This window comes from Heptranchias perlo, chromosome 25 (genome assembly GCF_035084215.1).
Source record: "Heptranchias perlo isolate sHepPer1 chromosome 25, sHepPer1.hap1, whole genome shotgun sequence".
Taxonomy (NCBI): Eukaryota; Metazoa; Chordata; class Chondrichthyes; order Hexanchiformes; family Hexanchidae; genus Heptranchias; species Heptranchias perlo.
Window position 1 is genome coordinate 29494730 of NC_090349.1, and position 21710 is coordinate 29516439.

The 21710-nt window shown below is 40.6% G+C and overlaps 2 protein-coding genes across 6 annotated transcripts in view; one reads left to right on the plus strand and one right to left on the minus strand.

Moving 5' to 3' along the window:
- rhbdd3 (rhomboid domain containing 3) overlaps nt 1-12053 on the minus strand; it is a 37046-nt gene extending 24993 nt beyond the window's left edge. For 2 of the 5 annotated variants that reach the window (XM_068005900.1, XM_068005899.1), the window contains exons 1-2: nt 11385-12053; nt 5430-5480 (exon numbers count right to left, since the gene is read on the minus strand). In XM_068005900.1, the coding sequence (XP_067862001.1) occupies nt 5430-5480; nt 11385-11562 (229 nt within the window). In that variant the 5' untranslated portion in view covers nt 11563-12053. Of the gene's footprint in view, nt 1-5429; nt 5481-5973; nt 6153-11384 lie in introns of all 5 variants that reach the window. The other 3 variants (XM_068005902.1, XM_068005903.1, XM_068005901.1) reach the window with 3 other exon arrangements.
- A 356-nt stretch (nt 12054-12409) lies between these two features.
- LOC137342170 (RNA-binding protein EWS-like) overlaps nt 12410-21710 on the plus strand; it is a 30863-nt gene continuing 21562 nt past the window's right edge. The window contains exons 1-5 of the mRNA XM_068005904.1: nt 12410-12664; nt 16709-16745; nt 18475-18526; nt 18686-18809; nt 20604-20781. Coding sequence (XP_067862005.1) covers nt 12652-12664; nt 16709-16745; nt 18475-18526; nt 18686-18809; nt 20604-20781 — 404 coding nt within the window. The 5' untranslated portion in view covers nt 12410-12651. The remainder of the gene's footprint in view (nt 12665-16708; nt 16746-18474; nt 18527-18685; nt 18810-20603; nt 20782-21710) is intronic.

Below are 21710 nucleotides of genomic sequence, written 5' to 3' on the forward strand. Positions count from 1 at the left end.
TTTAAGTTGCTCCTTAAAACCTATCCCTTTGACCAAGCTTTTAGTCACCGGTCCTAATATCTTTATGTGGCTCGGTGTCAAATTTTGTCTGATAATGTTCGTGTGAAGCACCTTGAGACATTTTTGCTATGTTAAAAGGTGCTGTATGAATGCAAGTTGTTGTTAATATTTTTAAAATGTGATTAATCCAATCAATCAGTTTGTGTCTGTGGACTGGAAAAAAGAGACCCAAATACTGATCCCTTGGAGATTATACTGGTCATTCTCCATGTTTGAACACCACCCACTTTAATTCAGTAAGATTTTCATTTGCCAAAACTGGATAGGGGAGAGGTGGGATCATACCTTTATTTCTAAGATTTGCTTTGTTGATGACAATTCATTAAAAATCTTAATAACTGATGCTTCCTCATCATGAGACACATGGAAAAAATGGCTATTATTGAATTGTTTTAATATTCAGCTTACCTCTTAGAAATTTCTGGTCAGCCCCCTCAAAATACAGATTGCACAGAGTAGAATGGGCTATAACCCTGGCACTCAGTTTCTTATTATCTAGGTAGTTAACAATCCATTTAGCCAATTCACCCCTAAATTCACAAGCCCTCATCTTTTCCAACAATCTTTTGTGAGGTATTTGAAGTGCCTTTTGAAAGTGCAGAACACATAGCATGATTTTTCCAGGAACAGGCAGGAATGGATTTATCACTGGTTACGGACAGTGAATGAGTGCATGTTAATTACCATGATTCTCTACATGGAAGATTTCTGATTTTGGCCAGGCTTTTAAAAGCTAGTTCACACATGGCTTGGTGGATAAATGCAGACCAAAAAGTCCCATCTTCGATCCCTGGTGTATTTAAAATTAGTTGATATAGCCAGGGCATAAGTTGGAGCATTGCAATTTGTCTCAGTACTCCTAAATTGGAGAGGTTACCTCATCTAAAATTCTGCCACCTGTATCCTGTTCTGCCCGCCCATCCTACCAATTCTTGTTCGCTATTTCCCAACAAAATTTGAGAATCCTCATACTCATCTATAAATCCTTCCACAGCCTTACCTACCCTACCTCCAAGTTTAATGTCCTGTCCCAAACCCTTCAATTTCCTGTATACGATCCTTGTCTCTGCTGCATTATTGGTGGTAGTTTTCAGGCATCTCATTCCTATACTCTGGAACTCCCTCTGCCTCCGTTTTCTCTCTCCCACCTCCAATTAGCATATTCAACCATGTCTTTGGTTGCTTCTAACTCTACCAATTATACTCAGTGTTCATCTTTCAAAATTCTGATGCTATATAAAGCCAAGTTGTCATTCAACTGTGGGGTGCATCATGGCCAAGCCCAATCCTGTCTTGGCCAAAATCTACACTGATCCACTTGCAAATAGGATCACTGGATTTGAAAAAAATCATGCACGTGTGACTGTCATTTGGAGACTAATAGAAAGTTTAATATTTCACTGCATGATCCTGATAAGCAAATAACCAGTTGACAGCAACATGAATAATAATTCATAAGATACTGATTGTACCAGGTAGTTTGCAGCATCCATCCTGAAACACTGATGTATGCTATCACTGAGTCGCATGTGCTTCGACTATGTTGCTCCTTTCCCCAACAATTTTCCAACGTTTACTGTTCAGCTCAATCGGCAATGCCCAATTGTGTTAGGTACCAGAAGGCAATTTGCACTCCAGTAACCGTACCCCAGCACAATTCAACATCTTCAAGAAGGAAAATAAATTTACTGCAGCCGTGGAGCTGGCTTTGAGCCAGTAGTGCAAGGAACAACTTGCATTTATATAGAAACCTTTTTAATGCAGCAAAATGTTTCAAGAAGCTCCAAAAAGTGGGGGGATTTGATCTGAGCAGAAGTGAGGAGGAGAGATGGGCTGCTGACAGCTCAATCGATGGGGTATGTTTTATGATTTTTGCAGGTAGAAAGAAATGCAACAAGGTGATGAGGTTTTGGAAGAGAATTCCAAAGTGTAGAGTTGAGATGGCTGAAGGCTCTGCCACTGATGTTACACAGATCGGGGAAGCAAGGCGGCATACAGCTGACGAGATTGCAAAGCAGGAGCGTAGGGCTAAAAATCACTCCAAAATGGTGTGCAATTAAGTGGAAGTTGGATAGAAGAAAAAGGCAAGAAAATGAGGCAAAATCTTATTTGTTGTCTTTCTACATGCTTTTTCACTACTTTATTGAGCTATTTTCATGTCCTTATTGTTCCAGTGCCTTTTCATTCCCACATATGACCATTGCACATCATTCAACAGCTTTCACCCTATTTTTTTAAAAAACTGTCACAGGCTTTGAAGCCATTAAGTGCCCCTGTGTGACAGGAGTCCTGCCTCTTGTCTTTTCTCTGGTGTTCTCCCTCTCATACATAAGAACATAAGAAATAGGAGCAGGAGTAGGCCAATCGGCCCCTCGAGCCTGCTCTGCCATTCAATAAGATCATGGCTGATCTGATCCTAACCTCAAATTTAAATTCACGTCCAATTTCCTGCCCGCTCCCCGTAACCCCTAATTCCCTTTACTTCTAGGAAACTGTCTATTTCCGTTTTAAATTTATTTAATGATGTAGCTTCCACAGCTTCCTGGGGCAGCAAATTCCACAGACCTACTACCCTCTGAGTGAAGAAGTTTCTCCTCATCTCAGTTTTGAAAGAGCAGCCCCTTATTCTAAGATTATGCCCCTAGTTCTAGTTTCACCCATCCTTGGGAACATCCTTACCGCATCCACCCGATCAAGCCCCTTCACAATCTTATATGTTTCAATAAGATCACCTCTCATTCTTCTGAACTCCAATGAGTAGAGTCCCAATCTACTCAACCTCTCCTCATATGTCCGCCCCCTCATCCCCGGGATTAACCGAGTGAACCTTCTTTGTACTGCCTCGAGAGCAAGTATGTCTTTTCTTAAGTATGGAGACCAAAACTGTATGCAGTATTCCAGGTGCGGTCTCACCAATACCTTATATAACTGCAGCAATACCTCCCTGTTTTTATATTCTATCCCCCTAGCAATAAAAGCCAACATTCCGTTGGCCTTCTTGATCACCTGCTGCACCTGCATACTAACTTTTTGATTTTCTTGCACTAGGACCCCCAGATCCCTTTGTCCTGCAGTACTTTCCAGTTTCTCGCCATTAAGATAATAACTTGCTCTCTGATTTTTCCTGCCAAAGTGCATAACCTCACATTTTCCAATATTGTATTGCATCTGCCAAATCTCCGCCCACTCACCCAGCCTGTCTATATCCCCTTGTAGGTTTTTTATGTCCTCCTCGCTCTCTACTTTCCCTCCCATCTTTGTATCATCTGCAAACTTTGATATGTTACACTCGGTCCCCTCCTCCAAATCGTTAATATAGATTGTAAAGAGTTGGGGACCCAGCACCAACCCCTGCGGAACACCACTGGCTACTGGTTGCCAGTCCGAGAAAGAACCATTTATCCCAACTCTCTGCTTCCTGTTAGATAACCAATCCTCCACCCATGCCAGAATATTACCCCCAATCCAGTGATTCTTTATCTTGAGCAATAATCTTTTATGTGGCACCTTGTCGAATGCCTTCTGGAAGTCTAAATACACTACGTCCACTGGTTCCCGTTTATCTACCCTGTACGTTATGTCCTCAAAGAACTCAAGCAAATTTGCCAGACATGACTTCCCCTTCATAAAGCCATGCTGACTTTGTCCTATTAAATTATGTTTATCCAAATGTTCCGCTACTGTCTCCTTAATAATAGACTCCAAAATTTTACCCACCACAGATGTTAGGCTAACTGGTCTATAATTTCCAGCCTTCTGCCCACTACCCTTTTTAAATAAGGGTGTTACATTAGCAGTTTTCCAATCTGCCGGGATCTTTGCCGAGTCCAGAGAATTTTGGAAAATTATTACCACAGCATCCACAATCCCTCCTGCCACTTCCCTCAAGACCCTAGGATGTAAGCCATCAGGTCCAGGGGATTTATCCGCCTTTAGTCCCATTAATTTACTGAGTACCAATTCCTTAGTGATTTTAATTGTATTTAGCTCCTCCCCCCCAGAGCCCCCTGTTTGTCCAGTGTTGGGATATTCTTAGTGTCCTCTACCGTAAAGACTCAAACAAAATATTTGTTCAGCATTTTTGCCATCTCCATGTTTCCCACCATTAATTTCCCGGTCTCATCCTCTAGGGGACCTTAGCTCGCCTTAGCCACCCTTTTTCTTTTTATATAACTGTAGAAACTCTTGCTATCTGTTTTTATATTTTTTGCTAATTTATTTTCATAATCTATCTTCCCTTTCTTAATCAATCCTTTGGTTACTTTTTGCTGTCTTTTGAAGACTTCCCAATCTTCTATCCTCCCACTAAGTTTGGCTATCTTATATGTCCTTGTTTTTAGTCGGATACTATCCTTAATTTTTTTACTTAGCCACGGATGGCTGTCATTTCTTTTACATCCTTTTTTCCTCAGTGGAATATATTTTTTTTGAAAGTTGTAAAATAACTCCTTAAATAAACACCACTGCTCATGTATTGTCTTACCCTTTAATCTATTTTCCCAGTCCACTTTAATCAATTCCGCTCTCATACCATCATAGTCTCCTTTATTCAAGCTCAGTGCGCTTGTTTGAGAACCAACCTTCTCTCCTTTGTTTTGTTCAGTCCTATCAAGGGCCTTATCTTATAGTCTGGGGGAGTCAGCATCATAACAGGTACAGCTCTTTTGCCAAATTGATAAGTAAGCCTGGTTCATAACCCTGGACCTGAATGCTTAGAATATCAAAATAGCTGGCATAATTGCAGTCGCTTTTCCACCATACTGAATATCCATCTAACTGATGAAGGAACTCTGAGGGACAATGGCTACTGGAATGCTTTACCTGGAAGCTGTTTGTAAGATCACAAATACATGCAAAATTTAGTGTCTAACATGATTGGGCTACAGAGAGACAAGGGGTCGCTGCTAAAGCTCTGTACTTCCAACTGGTGGAATCACCGTGTACATGTCAATGGTTGAAATCAAAGCTTCACAATTGTTACTCAGACAACCAGTTGCTCACAAGTCACTGAATCAGTTTTTAAAAAATCTATTGTTCCATTAGCATAATAGAAATGAAAAATATATTTAATGTGCCTTTATAGATAAACACTTGTTGTATGCACTTTGTAAAGAACTCTGTAACAAGAAACTTTCCTCAGATCAGTAACACTTGCTTTCGGTGGTCCTTACTTACCAAACACTACAGTCTAATTGGGATGATACTGGATTCTTCATTTCCGAACTCCAAACCCGATTCAAAAATAGCTATGAGTTCCATACTGAAGGGGGGACAGTTCAGCAACCTAAGCTGATCCCAAGTCACTTCCCATCAGGTGGCTTTATGGAAACACCCACAGGGTAGTGACTTTGGATAGGCTCTAATCTTACCTGAGCTACGTATTGATTGTTTCTCACTGCTGATGACAATTGGTGTGTGGCCTGAAGAAACCAGAGAAAAAAAAGAGTGTATTTTACCCCTTTTCTTAAAAAATGGAGTAAAATACAATTAAGCACATTAATTGCACATCTTTCTGAATAAAGGAAATAGACAAGTTTCTGATTAGAGAGAAAATGGAAGGGCAAGACAGAATTAAACTATTCCATCTAGACAGTAGTCTAAACTCCAATATAGTTTCAACTAGATTCAACTAAATTGGATTGAATGGTCTCCTTTCATTCCTGTTCTTGCAGAGCATTCCTGAGATTCAATGGTTTTACTTAATCACATTTAACAAATCAAATTTAATTAGAAGTGGAGAGAAGTCAAAACTGTCACCCTTACTGCTAAAGATGTAACATTCTTTCTTTAATACCAATGAATTTCCCATGGCGCTGCTCATGGTGAGTCAGAGAATATCAGATCTATGATAGTAGTATGGTACACCTCACAGTATGTAGCCCTTACTGGGGGCTTGGTAGCCTGTTGACTTACTGGGGAATGTTTGGGATGTTTTCTTCATAGCGCTGACAATCCTTCCCTGGTTGTTTATTTTTCTCTCCTCTTTTCTGCTGTTGCACTTTTCTAGTTTGATGTTTACCTCCTGTCATGTGTCTTTTTTCTTCTGCATATTTCTAGTTTGGCAGTTTGAAGGAAGGGATGAGTGTGGATAGCTGGGTGGACAGGTAGAAAAATAGAAGATTGATTTAATATGGCGAGGAAGGTAAGGAAGTGGAATCGGTCGTGTGGACTAGCAGGTAGGGAACTGGAACAAGGAGAGTCTGCACAGGTAGATAAGCCAGAGGCAAAATCGCACCAAAAAAAAATCAAAGGCATTCTGAAACCTTGCGTATGTGTGTACAACAGAGCCCTAGTGATGTACAGTTGAGCTGCTCTATATGGGAAAGCAGACAAGAGAGTACGTGAGGCTGGAGGGTTAGGGTTAGGGAGGGAAGAAGGGAATGCAAATCCCAGGACCGAGACACAGGTAGGTAGTGTGCAAATGGCAATACAATAAAAGGAATTGTATAAGTAAATTTTAAAAATCTCAGGGCAAATTATATAACTAATAACCCTATAAATAATGGCTCAGAGTTTCCGCTCGATTGCACTGGCTTTTTCAGTGCAATCTGGCCGAATCAGCGCAAAACATCGAGGAATTTCATATTATGCGGGGTGTAATTTGCCCCTGGCGCAAGTCGAGTTTCCGCGATGTTTTGCGCTGGCTTAATAAAAGAAAATCGCTGAAACTGGCCATGCCCCCCTGCTCAAACCAACAAGGATGGTGAGTTCCCACCGATTCCGCCAGCCTGCGGCCGTTCAAGGAGGGTTCTAACATGAAGCTAGTTTTCTTAAGCACAAATACACCAGTGTGCATTGTTTTAAAAAGTTTTTAAATATTAAATATTAATTTACTAAGAAACAGACTAGTGTACATCAATGAAAGTAGTAATTGCTTCAGTATAGTTTTTGAGAGTCATTTTCAGTGATTTTAAATCAGGACTGGAGACCTTTATTAAAATGCTTATTTTTAGTGATAAACCCATCTTCAGCTGTTTTAATAAAACTGCACCAGGTTACCATTCTTGGATACATCTCCTGAATAAATCAATTAATATTTTTTTAATTGCAAAAAAAAATGATTATGTTAAGCTGCTGAATTGCGCTAATTCATGGCAGATTTTACATTTGCGATTATGTTACTGCATTTTAGCAGAAACTCGGCAATTCTCAGCCTAATTTGCACCAGTACAATTGTACCCAAATGCCAATTGCCCTCAAAGCAGAAACTCCTGGCTGCTATGTGCACCCTATGTATTCTGCTCAGTCAAAAATAAAAATTACTACTGAAAACATTGAAAAAAAATTAATTAAGTCATTGATTTCTAGCCTTTTAAAAGGAGTTGCTTTTCTCAGGTCTACCTTACAGTTAAGTTGCTTATTTAAGCAATGAGCAAAGCATGACAGTTGTGACTTTCCTGCTAGATAGATTAAATTGCCTCATAGATTAATTGATGTACCATATGCAAGTGGTTAGGTAGAGAGGGATTTGAGGGTTTTGCGGAGCAATTGTACTGTACAGAAAAACTTCAAACTGCACAATTTAAACTGAATCTTCTGTAGGAGAAAGAGTATTTATGTAACACCCCTCACGTCCTCAGGACATCCCAAACTGCTTCACATACAATGAATTACCTTTGATGGATAGTCACTGTTACACAGACAAATACAGCAGCCAATTTGTGCACCAGGCCCCATAAAGAGCTGAGCGAGATAAATGTTTCGGTTGAAGCTTAAAATCTCATCCAAGACAGCACCTCAAATATTGCAGCATTCTCTCAATACTGTATTGGACTGTCAGCCTAGATTATGCATGCACTCAAGTCCTGAAATGGGGCTTAAACCCATAGCCTTCTGACTTAAAAGAGACAATGCTACCAATTGAGCCAAACTAACACTAAGGAGCACAGACAAATAACACTGAGGTACGACAGCAACATTAACACTGTTAACTAGCTAACTTCTACTAGATGTTATGTGAGATCAATGACTGGCTCACAAGCAAAGTTTCACTACTTCAAAGTTTAATGCTTTAAATAAGGTGAAGTAATTACAATCAAAGCTTAGTTGAGGAAACAGTGTCTCTCGAGTTTAGTTCTTGAGCTTAGTCTTTCTGTGTCGTATCCAAATTTCCGTTACTATGTGGCCTTATAAGGCATGCTGCACATGGCCTATTCATGCCTTATTCACATGCAACTGTACATCTTTAACCTCCTATATAAAAAATGGGTAAAGTTATACTATTGATTGACATGGGTGAGGATGTATCCATTTTTCAAACATCTACTTTACCACTTTTTCAGGCTTCTTATCTGATCTGAAGTCAACAGGCCATTTTAATTAGGTCTTAAGGGTAGTGCCAGCCAGTATCATTTCTTGTTTTCTCTCTCGTGGTCCATGCCATTATAAAGATGCACATGTTTATTTCAAGTAAGACCCCCTTCTCTCTCTAGTACTTTGATAGAGAGGGAACCTTTCTAATTGTGATGGTTAGTATTCTACATTTTAACCCATTCTTACCCATGTCTCTTTACAATACCTATGACATGAAAGGTTTGTTCTGGCATAAAAACAAAGCCCTCACTGTTCAAGTGTAGTTGAGTTAGCATGTGAAATTCAAATACATGAGTTTATCTAGGAATTGTATCATTCACGTATGTCATTGCTTTGAGAAGCCTATAAAAGTCTTTCATTCACAAATCTTGCAGATTTTCAGACTGTGTTCTTAAAAGGGAACTGTTGGATCTTTACTGTTTCTAAATACTTGTAACATCAGTATCTTACTACTTCTCATCTTGTAAATAAATCAATTAATTTTTAGCCTGAATGTTAACAGTCTGAGTGATATTCTTGGAGTAGTTCTCCTCACCAACATCCAAGCAATGTTTTTGTCCTTGGTGCTACTGATTAGCTGTCCTGCAAACTGCCTATTCTTTGGAGGGAATCTTCCAACAGGATCTAATGCATTTTTTTTTGCAGAGCAATTAGTCTGCTCAAGTACACAAGCAGTAGTAAAAAGCACTCTTGGACTAGCTTAATACTCCTATTCATCCAAAACTCTACCACCCACATCCTGACCTACTCTGATGTAAATTAAAGGCACAATATAAATGCAGGTTGTTACTAGTAAGTGTATTCAGGCCCCAATCCTGAACAATGTTCTGCCCACATTATAAAACAAAGTGTGGCATGGCATTAAGACTATGTAATTCACACTTCCTTCAAACTCATTGGTTTATTATGTAGCCCTATATCGGAGCGGTTTCTTCAGAAAAATGACCCAAGATGCTTCACAATTATCAGTGAAAGCTAAGCAAGAAGAGCAGGGTGAACAGGCAAGGTGGCCAGAAGCATGGTTTACATTTTTCTAGGTGGGGAAAAGAGATAGCAAGGTGGAGGAGGTTAGGAACAGTTTGTGCTAGGGCAGGATGGCGGAAGGCTTTGCAATCATTGGTACATCAGAGAGGGGGGAATGCAATGGAATGGGATGGGATAACTTACACCAGGACATGATCTTGTCTTATCCGTGATGTATAATTCTGGCTCTTCAAATAAAAACCATTTGGCAAATACCTACATAAACATCCTTCATAAATGTGTTACCTTATTTCCAAATTAGAAATACCTGATTAGCATTAAAAAGCAGGACATATAATGTCCCTATATAGACCCGAACTCGTAAACCGGCCTGACACTTCAATGAAGTACTGGGAAAGTGTTGTATTGTCAGAGATGTCAAACTGATCTACCCGTTAAAGTGGATGTAAAAGATCCCATTGTACGAATCAAGCAGGAGGTAGTTCTCTTGGCCAACATTCCTCCCTCAACCAACACCACTAAAATAGATTATCTGGTCATTCATTTACCGTCTGTGGGACCTTGCTGCGCATAAATTTGCTGCTGCATTTACCTACACGTGAAAGAGAACTTTCATTTATATAGCACTGTTCACATCTTCAGGATGTCTCAAAGTCTTTACAGCCCATTAATTAGTTTTGAAGCACAGTCACTGTTGTCATGTAAGCAAATTCACAAATTTGCACATACTACAGTTCCACACCAGATAATTACCAGTTAATCTGTTTTTTGGTGCTGGTTGAGGAATAAATGTTGGCCACTAGAGCTGGGAAAACTACCCTGCTCTTTGCCACGGTATCTTTTACATTTAGGACTCACCTAAAAAAAACCTACTCCAACAATGTAGCAATCACTCAGTACTGCACTGAAGTGTCAATCTAGATTATGTGCTCAATTCCTGTAGTGGGACTGGAACCCTCAACTATCTGACTCAGGAGGTAATGAAATCCTCGAAAAAAATTTTTTTCGAGGATTTCATTTCCACATCGTTCACCTGAGGAAGGAGGTAGCCTCCGAAAGCTTGTGAATTTAAAATAAAATTGCTGGACTATAACTTGGTGTTGTAAAATTGTTTACAATTGTCAACCCCAGTCCATCACCGGCATCTCCACATCATGACTCAGAGGTGACAGTGCTGCCACCCTACCAAACTGGCACTTAAGTAACGACACTGCAAAAAGTAATTCATTGTTTGTAATCATCTTTGGCACATCTCGAGGCTGTGATGAGGTATTCTATAAAAATGGGTAAAATTTAGGGCAATAAGAAGAAGGGCAGTGGAATCAGTCTTTGGTTACTCTGCAAAAGAGCAGCAGACACTTCAGTGGTCCTATAAATATAAGTCATTTCTTACAATGTGCTCAAATAAGGCAAGTCTATTTGCCACAATCCTAAAATATTGTAAATGTTTAAAAAAAAATTAACCTTAAATAGGGAGGTTGAAAGGAAGAGTTTAATTTAACTATTTTACCAATAGGCCAGTGAATACACCCGAAGGGCTGCTGAGGGAGCTGACATTTAGCGAGTTAAAGAGTGAGTTGGATAAGTATTTGCGGGTATGAGTTATGCGGAGTTAGAGGATTTCCTAGGCATGGGGATCCGCCAGATAAACCTCTACATTCCTAAAGCTACTTAGTGATTTGCTTTTCCGCCCCCTTTCCTTTCCAAACCCCTCCTCCCTAAAACAAACATAACGGTAGAGGCATTTTAACCTCGTTATTCCCAGACGACTGCACTTTAGAAAAAATTTTAAACCTTAACAAGTGAATACAAATCTAGCAGACCTCCCTTAATTGGAATGAGAGCCGTGCATTTTGGTTTTAAAATTTAACCTCTTTCAATGTACCTAAGTGGTAGAAATCGGCCGAGGCTGCGTGTGTTTAAATGGTTTTGTGGTCAGGTTGACTCTGATCTAATTTAACCTCACCCTACAGCTCTCCACAGGCGGGCGCCTAATGCCCAGTAACATGGGGAGGGGAGGGACTTACCTTGGCGGTGAGCGAGCACCCCGCCGGGTGCCAGGGACAAGGCCTCTTCGGCCCGTATGACCCAAAACAACACGATGAGGGCAATGAAAGCCGCGTTAGCCCTCGGCACTCGGGCCCTGCTGCGGCCGGATCTGATCCCAGCCCAAAGCCGCTCCCTGCAGCCCTTCGTCAGCGGCATCCCCGAGGCTTACTGATGCCAAGGCATGGCACTGGAGGCCGATTGAAATCACCACACCCAGAGGGAGGAGGAGGAGGAGGGGGGGGTTTCTCTCCGACTACAGCGCCTCAGCGAAATGCCGCCCCGGTTCCCTGCCGACGCCGGCGGAGAAACCCCAACTGCGGCCTTGTATACGGGACAAGGGGGGGGGGGGGGGGAGGAGCGTCCTCGGGCACCCCGGCCGCCTGCTTTGCTAACCCCGCATCTGTCCTCCCTCCCTCGCTCGCTCGCTCCCGGGGTGATACGCTTAGGCCAGAGCCCGCGCTGTGCTTTCAGCGCCAGTCCCCCTGACGGACAGTGCAGGACAACTGGCGTCGATCCAAACACCCCTCCTCAATTAAATGATCACCGCCCGACGGTGGTTTTAGAGTCGAGGGCCTTCACATGCCGCGGGGCTCCGAGTGCATTCATGGCGGATTATAAACATCGGTGAAGGTGTGATAACTGCAGCCGCTCCGCGAATAAAAGCGACTGACAAGGAGGGGGGGGGAGGAGGAGGAATAACGTTTATTTAAAGGGTTATTTTAAGCCGCCGTGCGGATGAACGGGCGGAATACTTCAGGCGGAAATATATGCGAACACATCATTTAGAGAGAGAGAGAGACAATCAGGCGAGAAATGGCCGCGTTTCCATCGCTACCAACGACTTCCCGGAACCATAAACACGACCCATTGTTCCTTCGGAACGTGTTACCACGTGACGCGGATCTCGCGTCTTACGTCACCGCACTTACGTCGGTCGCTCCTTAAATAGCGACGTGGAGCTTAACGTGAACATTATCATAAGCCTCGGCCGCGAATTGGCAGAGAGAGGCTAACGTTTGTTGTTCTTTTTTTTTAAAAAAAAATTTCAAGACGTTATTTTCTTTATTTTGTTAAAAGTGACTCAAGATCACAGTGGAATCGCGGCGACGGCAGGGCGATTTTTTTTTTCGTTTTTTTTTAAAAAATTAAAATAATTCCGGTGTGAGTTGCGCAAGGCGCCAAATTTGTGGTACAGTCCATCAAGGCTCCGCGCAGGCGCGTTTCGGCAGTCAGAGGTCGGTGAAGATGGCGTCGACGGGTAAGAGGGAGTTTGTAACTGTCGGGATCGGATTTAAACGCGCTTGGCTGCCAGCGCCTCCATCCGCAGCACCAAACCCGACCAGAAGCGCCCCTCGCACCGCCTTAATATTTGTCGGCTCGGTTTATTCGGTTTTTAATATCGGTTGCTGGGGAGTTTTTGCGGGCCGCCCTCGGGACTCGGCCAGGCCCCATCGCGTGTTACGAGAGGAAGAAAAAAAAAACGAGCGGGCGGCCGTTGGGCCTGTGCGAGCCCACACCCCTCCCCCCCCCCCCCCCCCCCCCCACTCCCTCACTGCCACCACCTCTTCCTCCATCAATCGTGCGAGCCGCCGGAGAACGCATCTGCGCCACAAAGCCTCGCGGCCCTCTGTTAGGCCCGGCTGGCGTTTCCTAGCCGCCAACCCGCTCCGCCAATGTCCCGACAGCCGATTCGATGCCCTTGGGAGCTATCGAGGCGGAGTTTCTAGTCGAGGGGAAATGCTTTTATTTCAATCCGTTGGCTTTGAGGCCTAGCTCGGGTTTGGGTGGGGGAAGGGAAAGGATCAGCGAGTAAGCCGGATTTCAATAAATAAATAAATTTTGGGACCGGATGTCGCCAGTTAAATGAGTTTTTTTTTTCTATATATTTTTTGAACAGCAAGAACATTATAGTTCGGCGATAAAGCGATTAACTGGTTTTAAAAAGTAGCTTGAGGATTTTTCAACTTTTTTAATGGCGATTTTAAAAAGATCGCGTGTAACTTTTTAATAAGTCAGGCACTGTTGTAATTTGGGGTAGTGTGTTTTTTTTCAAAAATCGTTTTATTAAAACAGTTTTGGCACCGTGCCAAAATGGAGTCGCGCACGATCTGAAATTCGATGATTTTGTTTTGTTCAAAGGGGCGGGGGGGGTCTAACAAAACGATTAAAACAGACTACATAATTTTGTGATGCAGCAAAGTTGACATTTCTATCCAAGTTTAAAATATCCTTACTTTTCATAATGCCTGAAACGGTTGATCTTAAACTATCTCCAGTAATATCTAGTGATTTAACATTAGGAATCAAAGCGTTTGCAATCTTCCAAGGACAGGGTGGTTTTCGTCCTGTTCAGCGCCTTTCACTGAAGGGGTCACTGTGTGATGACCTGTTGAAGATTTATGATTGAATAGCTTCAAATTTATTAAACGATCAGAAGTTGAAAACTTGACCTTGGTATATTCTACTTGATTGTGTATCCTACATTTGGTGTAAAAGGTAATGGTGCAGTCCCTTTCTTAATGTTTACTAAAACAATTCATTCATACATACATAATCCTACTTAGAGAGAAGACCTAAAATAATGTGCTTTCCTCACACCCCAATTGGGGCAGTGTTTTTAAAAGTTCAATTTATATGGGTTTTTAAAACCATTTACTCCTTTGCGGAGACCTACCCATTTCAGGTTCTCAAGGGGCCAATTGCCTGTCAATCAGCAGATAATGCTGATCAATATAATTTTATGTTGTGGGTGCTAGTTGAGAGTGCAAGGCTGAAACCTTCACTGCTGGAAAATACACAATTCAACTGATGCTAATGTTACCCTGGTTGGGGCTTCTCAAATTTGATATCCAGGAGCTGAGGGCTGACTGAACGTTGCTCTATGGGAAAGGAAAATTAGACTTTCAAATATTTTATAATATGGCAAATAATTTCAGTAACCTTTTCCATCCTTTTAGAAAATACTTTATCATGGGAAAATTAAATTATGGACTTGCATATTCATACCTCTCTTTTGGCTGTGGGATTGATAATGTTGGCCTGTATATCATGAGTTATCAATGCTGACTCTTGAAAACCTTTTTTGTAATTGAAGTGGTTGAAAGTTTCTTCAGAACACTACTCTCGTCAGTGTGCATCAACATTCAAAATAATCTCTGGCTGTAATGATTCCAAATAAAATGAGTTTGGGAAGTCTCAGCCCTGTTGAGCTTGTGTGCAGCAGCTCCTACTAAATTGGTATTATTGGCTGACTGATACAATTGGCAGTATGAAGGAAGCTTTACTGGACCTGCAAGTGGTAGCTGCTGATCCTAGATGTCAAACTTAGAAACTATCCCATTTTGCTTGCAGTAACATCGCTTAACTGGAGCATCAAAAAAAAAACACACGAGCTATCACTCTGTTGCCCTTAATCCTCTTCTTCCCTACCCCCAAAACTATGATAGGAAGTGAGATTTATTACTTTGAACCCTGCTGGATGGAAACCTGAAAGAATTCTTCCATCAAACGTTGAAGCTTGTAAAATTCCATCTCAATAAAAAGCAATGTATGAGGATGGGCAGAGGTTTCTATGTGTATAATTGCATCAGACACGATACAAATTGTTGTCGTTCCCTAAGGATGTGGGAGAAAGATATGCCGATACATGTAAGTTTGTATACTTACTAGCTTTTGCGTGCCTTAACTTTCCCCTTCGATGTGGGAGGAAGAGCTAACAAGTACAAACGTAGCATTTGAAAATACATTTATTTATGAAACAATTGATTTGGGGCTTAAATTATCATGCCAATGTTGCAATGTATGTACACAATGATATATTTTTGCTGACCTTTTCTCTTGTAACATTCAAATGCCTATAAATGCGCACTATGGGTTTGATGTGAAAACTGATATGGTAGGGATAAACATTTTTTATAAATGTATGATATTGAGCAATCTTAGTGGTAGTGAAAATAAATACTAATTAGTAGAGAGCAGTTTGTAGTTTTTTGACTTGACATTTCAAACATGTGGCAATAGAGCAAATGTAGACATTTTGTGTAAATTTTAATGTGTTCTATGTACTTGGAGTAAGAGTGTAAGTATTGGAGGGTAATTTTTTTAAGGAAATCAGACTGGCATTTGGTAGATTATAATCACATGAAAAATGATATTTGACACTGCTACTTTAAATTCACTTAGTTCCAATGTGTGTGGATATGAGTTCATTTTTAGTGCTGTGAATAGGTATTAATCCCTTTAAATGTGTTTAAATAACATCTATGTTCTCTGATTAAAGTTGTCTATAGCTACTGAATAAATGCATTGTGATTATGGTTTATTTAAAAAAAACTGTAGAGATCAACAAGGTTCCAAATTCAAGCCCCTGTGTTGGTAATGGCATGTGGTTGGTGATGCAAGCAGGGTGCTGCACTTGCATTATTCCATCACTCTTTTCTGGAGTGAGGGAAGGCCAGCCTGGTCTTGGGTGCTTGCATTGACATTAAATTTAAAGTTCAGGCCTGAAATTAAAGAACTGACATGGGTGGGAGTTCAGTTGGTTGAATTTGTTCGCGTGCAAATTCATTTCAAGGCGCTCAATGCCCATGATGGTCACTTCTGATCTTGTGCATCAGCAGCTGTATTCTGTCATTCTGGCACCGTTGTATTGAGATTGTTAGCACACCTTTGGCGCCATTGCAATGCTAAAACCCATTTAAATGGTGGTTATATTTTTTCCTCACTACTTCTTTGGCTCAAGATAGGGTATGGTTTCCTAGCCCAAGTAACCCTCTAGTACCTTGCCGAAGTAATCATTTTCATGCATAAGCCTAGATGGTGAGTCTTGGCGACCTATTCTGCCATTCAGCTGTGTGGCCACTCGCAGTACTCATGATTTCCAAACAAAGCTGGCTGATTTTTTTAATACCTGAAACTCCACCCTTGTTGCCTGTTCTGAGTGTGCCTTCTCCAACCTCCTCTGCATTTGTCTCTTTCTTGCTTGTTCTCTTTCTTGCCCTTTCAGGAGAGGAGAGAAAATTGGTAAGAGAATGCAAGTGTTACTATCTATTTCCACTATTGTACAAATACTCCATTGTCTAGAGGTTGAATAAGGAAGCCCAAATGTATCAATGGATTTTGATAGCATTTTGAAAGATGTGACTTTTTTGATTTAAATGGCAGTAACATTTAGTATGTATTTGCTGCAAATATTTTGGTAGGTTCTGATCTTTGAGATTGAAGTAAGTTTCTTATTTTGCAGAATGGGAATCATTTTGTATAATTCAATTAAAAATTAGTTGTGCAACTTTTTTTTTCTTAGATTATAGTACCTACACTCAAGCTGCAGCTCAACAAGGGTAAGTGTGTACTTCAAAATCAAATGTGTGTGTGTGTGTGTGTGTGTGTGTGTGTGAATACACACAATTTACCCTTAATTCATTACCCCAATTTTCTCTGCTTGCCTCTACCAGTAACTATAACCAGCAGTACTATATCATATTAAATTGCTCAAAGTGCTCTCCAGATTACAAAGAAATCTATAATTGTACAGTGTCTTTCAAACACCCACCATTCTGCTTTTGTGAAATCCTGGTTTCGGTGGGGCGGGGGGGTGAAATGCTGCCGGCTGTGCAAAAATTTCACGTCCCTGCCGTTGCGCTTTATTGAAATTCGAATGCCCTTTTAAAACCCATTTGCGTCTATAGAAATATTTTGTATCGTTTATAGAATTTGCATTTGTTAATTATTTTGAAATATGGAAAGCTATTCATAATTTGTAAATGTTCTATCATTGTACCTTTTTAATGGAAGTGTCAATTTACCTATTACTTTAGACCTGGGTTTGAAAACATTCAATTTTAAGATGTAGCATTTCAGCAATATTTTGCCTATACATAATTACCAAATTTAATAAATACTATTTGTAGAAAATAGCACATTACAATATGTAGAATAGCCATTTGTCACTTTCATTCAAAGTTCATATATTTGTTTCGTGACGGAGCATGCACTTTTCAATGTTTGACCATTTTTCTCAGCCTGAAGATGCTGACTCTTGCTGGGGTACAGGGTGGCTGCAGACCTCCAATACCTCCCCCAAGTGGCTATTTCTTTTGTGAGGCCAAACTCTGAATATTGTCAGATTACTTGACCGTAGAAGGAATCACAGCTGAGCCTGATCCTATTCTCAACTAACATGACGCTTCATAGCAGATGTTGCACTTCCTGTGTGGTGTGAAACACTGCTGAATTCCTATCCCCCATTTGCTAGCCATGGGGTGCAAAGGCCAATTGCTGATACCAGCTAACTCACCAAGAATTGAACGAGTGACCATCTGGTCTGTACAGCTTCATCTGCAGGAGGACTGTGGTGATATTTCATCTGAAGTTAGCTGGGCTTTGGCAACACTGAAGTAGACATCCTGCATCCTCAACTATGTGAGGTTGCATTTATATATAACGGTATATCATTGACCTAATGTCCAGTTCCTCTAGCATTGGATATTTAGGTCCCCATTTACTGGTTTCTGTCAGGAATTTCTCTGACCAAGGCTAACCGCTAGTTAGAGGGGGGAATGTGGGTGAGGCGGGGCTATTAGTGCACACTATATATGTATTTAAAAGTTTTGATCTGCTTTTGTCCCATTTGTGCATATAGTATGACTCCATTTCCTTCCACAATACTAGTCAAATTCTGGGCTGGATGCAGTTGCCTCCAGTCTAGTCCATGTAGACTAAGTCTTGGATAACAGTGCCACCAACCTTTCCCAAGTAGAGAAAGCTTTTTATCAGGTAGTTTGGGGAAAAATTGATTTTTTTTTTTGTCAGGCAAAGGTATTGAAGGGTATGGAACCAAGGTAGGTAGGTGGAATTAAGATGCTGATCAGCCATGATCTAATTGAATGGTGAAACAGGCTCAAGGGGCTAAATGGCCGACTCCTGTTCCTGCCTTCCTAATTCTTCCTCCCAATGTTGTTGAATTATCTTTGGCAGAACATTTGCTTATTAATTGACGCATGTGGCTCAGTACTTTTTTAATGGTTATTTGTGTCATAATGTGAAGACTTCCACTGTCCATCTTTACAGGTATGGAACCTATGCAGCTCAGCCTGCTCAAGCATACGGACAGACGACCCAAGTAAGACTTTTTTTAAGAAAACAATTTTGCGATCCCATGTATGTTAATCTAGCAGCAAACAGTTAGCAATTCTGCCAATTATTTTGATATGGCAGTTTCAACAATTTGTATTCTGCCAACCTAACTTAATAAAGCCCCTTTCTAAACATTTGCAACTAGGCATATGCGCAGCAGAGTTATGGAACCTATACCCAACCCACTGATACGACATACACTCAAGCGCAAACAACTGCAGCGTATGGACAGACAGCATATGCTACTGCATATGGGCAACCTCAGACTGGTAAGAGTTAATCTGTATTCTACTGTTACACAATTATGTCTAATTATGATATGAATTCTGAACCTGTGTCTTTTTTTTTACTGCGTCTGTTGTGCTTTCTTGGGTAGAGGGGACAAGTGCAGGTTAGAGTGCCTGGTCATTGTTGCATGATTTGTTATGTTTTGTCACATTGCTGCCTTACACCAAACATCTGAAACTTCATTGTAAAACTAACATTTTTGTCCTGCATGTTCAATGTTGTCACTAGACTTCTTTAACATTGTGCCATTATGCTATAGGAGGAAAAAAAAATCTCACTTAAGACTAATCATTTTCTGACGTTTGTAATTCATCTAAAATTGCACTGACCAATGACAGGACTTGTAATCACCAGTCCATCACCCTAGCATTTCTAGAGACAACACAAGTTTGAAAAAGCGCAATCTATATTTGTACTGCTGGGTGTTTTTCACAGTTTAAGCAGACATATTATGGAATTTTAGTTGCAACGCTAATGCAATTAAGATTTGTAGTGGTCAGTATTTGAATTGAACCAGTTTACTTCTTGATGCCATGTTGTAAACCAGAAAGTTGTTACAGATTTTTAATGTAATAAGCTGAAATATCACATGAATCTATGCAGTATTCACTGAAAAGTCAGTCATCCGATTGGATGTGAGGTGCAAATGTAAATTATTGTGTTTTTTGTAATTCACATTAGTTGGATTTGGGAGAGGTAACAACTGGGGGAGGGGGTAAAGGAGGAGAAGAAGGGTATGTGAAGGTGGGTCAGGAATTCCTTTCTGCTTCATCCCCTTTTATGCAAAATTGTTTTTCATTGAATTAATTGATCCACGTTGTATCAAGAATGGCTGAATAAATGCTCCATCAAATATCCCTATTAGTTGACATTCCCTGCTCATGGTATCAGGAAATTAATGGATTTGTGATGGCTAAGCAGACAAAAAATACTACGTGTGGTGCAGCACACACACTTGTCATTTGGGCTTATTTGGTATCGCTGGGATAGAGAGGGAGAATTGGGGGTGGAGGTGCGATCAATCAGAATTCCAATTCCAGATGGTTATACTGTAGTATGAGATCTGGAAATATGTATATAAGGATGTTTGGGAGAACAGCATTGCCCTGGCTGAATGGCCATTACTGTCAAATAGCCAATTGTCCAGAATTGCACAAAAAAATAACCACTTGAGAGGTATCAATGTTGCCAGCAATTAAGGGGCTATATCCCAGCATGAGTCAACTGCTTTGAGAGGATTGGCTGGAGGATCCCCTAACACCAAGTTTAAAATTCAACCACTCATCCAAACTATCTGTTCCAGGCTTTTGTGCATCCTCCCTTTTCCCACCATTGGTGGCTCTGCTTTCACTAACCTGGGCCTCATATTCTAGCATTCCCTTCCCAAGCCTATCCTTAGATCATCTTCAAAACCCACCTCTTTGACCAAGCTTTTGGTCGCGCTTCCTAATCTCCTTTGACTTGGCATATGTTTTTCCTGAGGCCTCTGAAGCACTTTTCTACATTAAAGGCACTACAGAAATGCAAGTTTTTGTTCTCGTGGAGGAAAAAGTGGCAATCATTTAGACTACATGTTGACTGATGTACGAGTTTTACTGTGCTGCATACCTATATTCAATTAATTCAACACAAATATAGTACAACTAGTAGCTTTGGCTTGTTATAGAATGCAATACCATCAAACAGGTTTTGTTCAACTACATTTGTATGCATTGTGTAAATGTAAAACTGCAGGAAAAAATACAAATACTTCAATACATTTTTCTTTTGAATAGGTTATAGTGCGCCCATTGCACCTCAGGCTTATAGCCAACCTGTGCAGGCTTACAGCACAACTGGATATGAAAGTACTGCCACTCCTCAAGCTACTTACGGGCAGCAGGCCACCTATGGTCAGCAGCCTACTTATGCTGCATATGGACAGCACACAGCAACAACTGTTGCACCTACCAGGTATATACCTTGCAATGCATGGGTGGGAAGAGTGAAAAAAGAGTAAATAAAGAATATCGTAGAAATTTCAGTACTAAAGGAGGCCATACAACTGTTTCGCCAATGCTTGTTCTTTCAGCTGGAGCTATCAAATTTAATTTCATTGCCCTTTTCCCATATCCTCTTGTATTCTTCTTGAAACACATTTGAATTATACATCGGACTCGACTCTTTATGGTTCATTTTTCAGTGAAGCCCATGTTCAGTTGCATATCTCTTTTAGATTACATTGCGATTTTTAAATTAATTTTAAAGACTTGTGCACGTGCGTCATTTTTTTACAACATTTTCAGCACTGAATTGTTTTTTTTAAAAAGTACAGCACTGAAATGTACCATTTGGTCCATGTACATGGTTTAAAGTATCTTTTTTTAAAAAGTAAATAAATGTAATTTTACAGTTGTATTTAATTTTATTGGAAACACAACTATAGAGCACAGGAGCCGTGTACTTGTATCTGGCAATGCTTCCACCTGTGAGTAATTTCAGTACAAAACATAAGTTTGGTTAACTTGGCCCAAAGTGGCAAATATTGAAGTTTCAAACAATCAGAAAACTTTTTTTTGCCATGGATCCAAATTGCAAACTGTTCTTCCAAGTGATATACCAGTGATGAGAAATTGTCGATCTCAGGCTTCCCTCCAACTTAGAAATGAGAGCAAGTAGCAGCATGATCGTTCCTGATAGGAAAACATCAGAAATGTTCATACGTGGTCAGCAATCAAGTGGTTGAATATTTAACTACGTTCAGAAGACTTGAGAGGTTTAGTCCCTGGGCTGGCTGTTACCCAAATTTATTTTTTAGCCTCGGCTTCGTTGCTTTTTCTAGCTAACCGGCATTTTGCATACTAGAAAGGTTGTTCCGTTAAACTGATTCATTCATAGATATA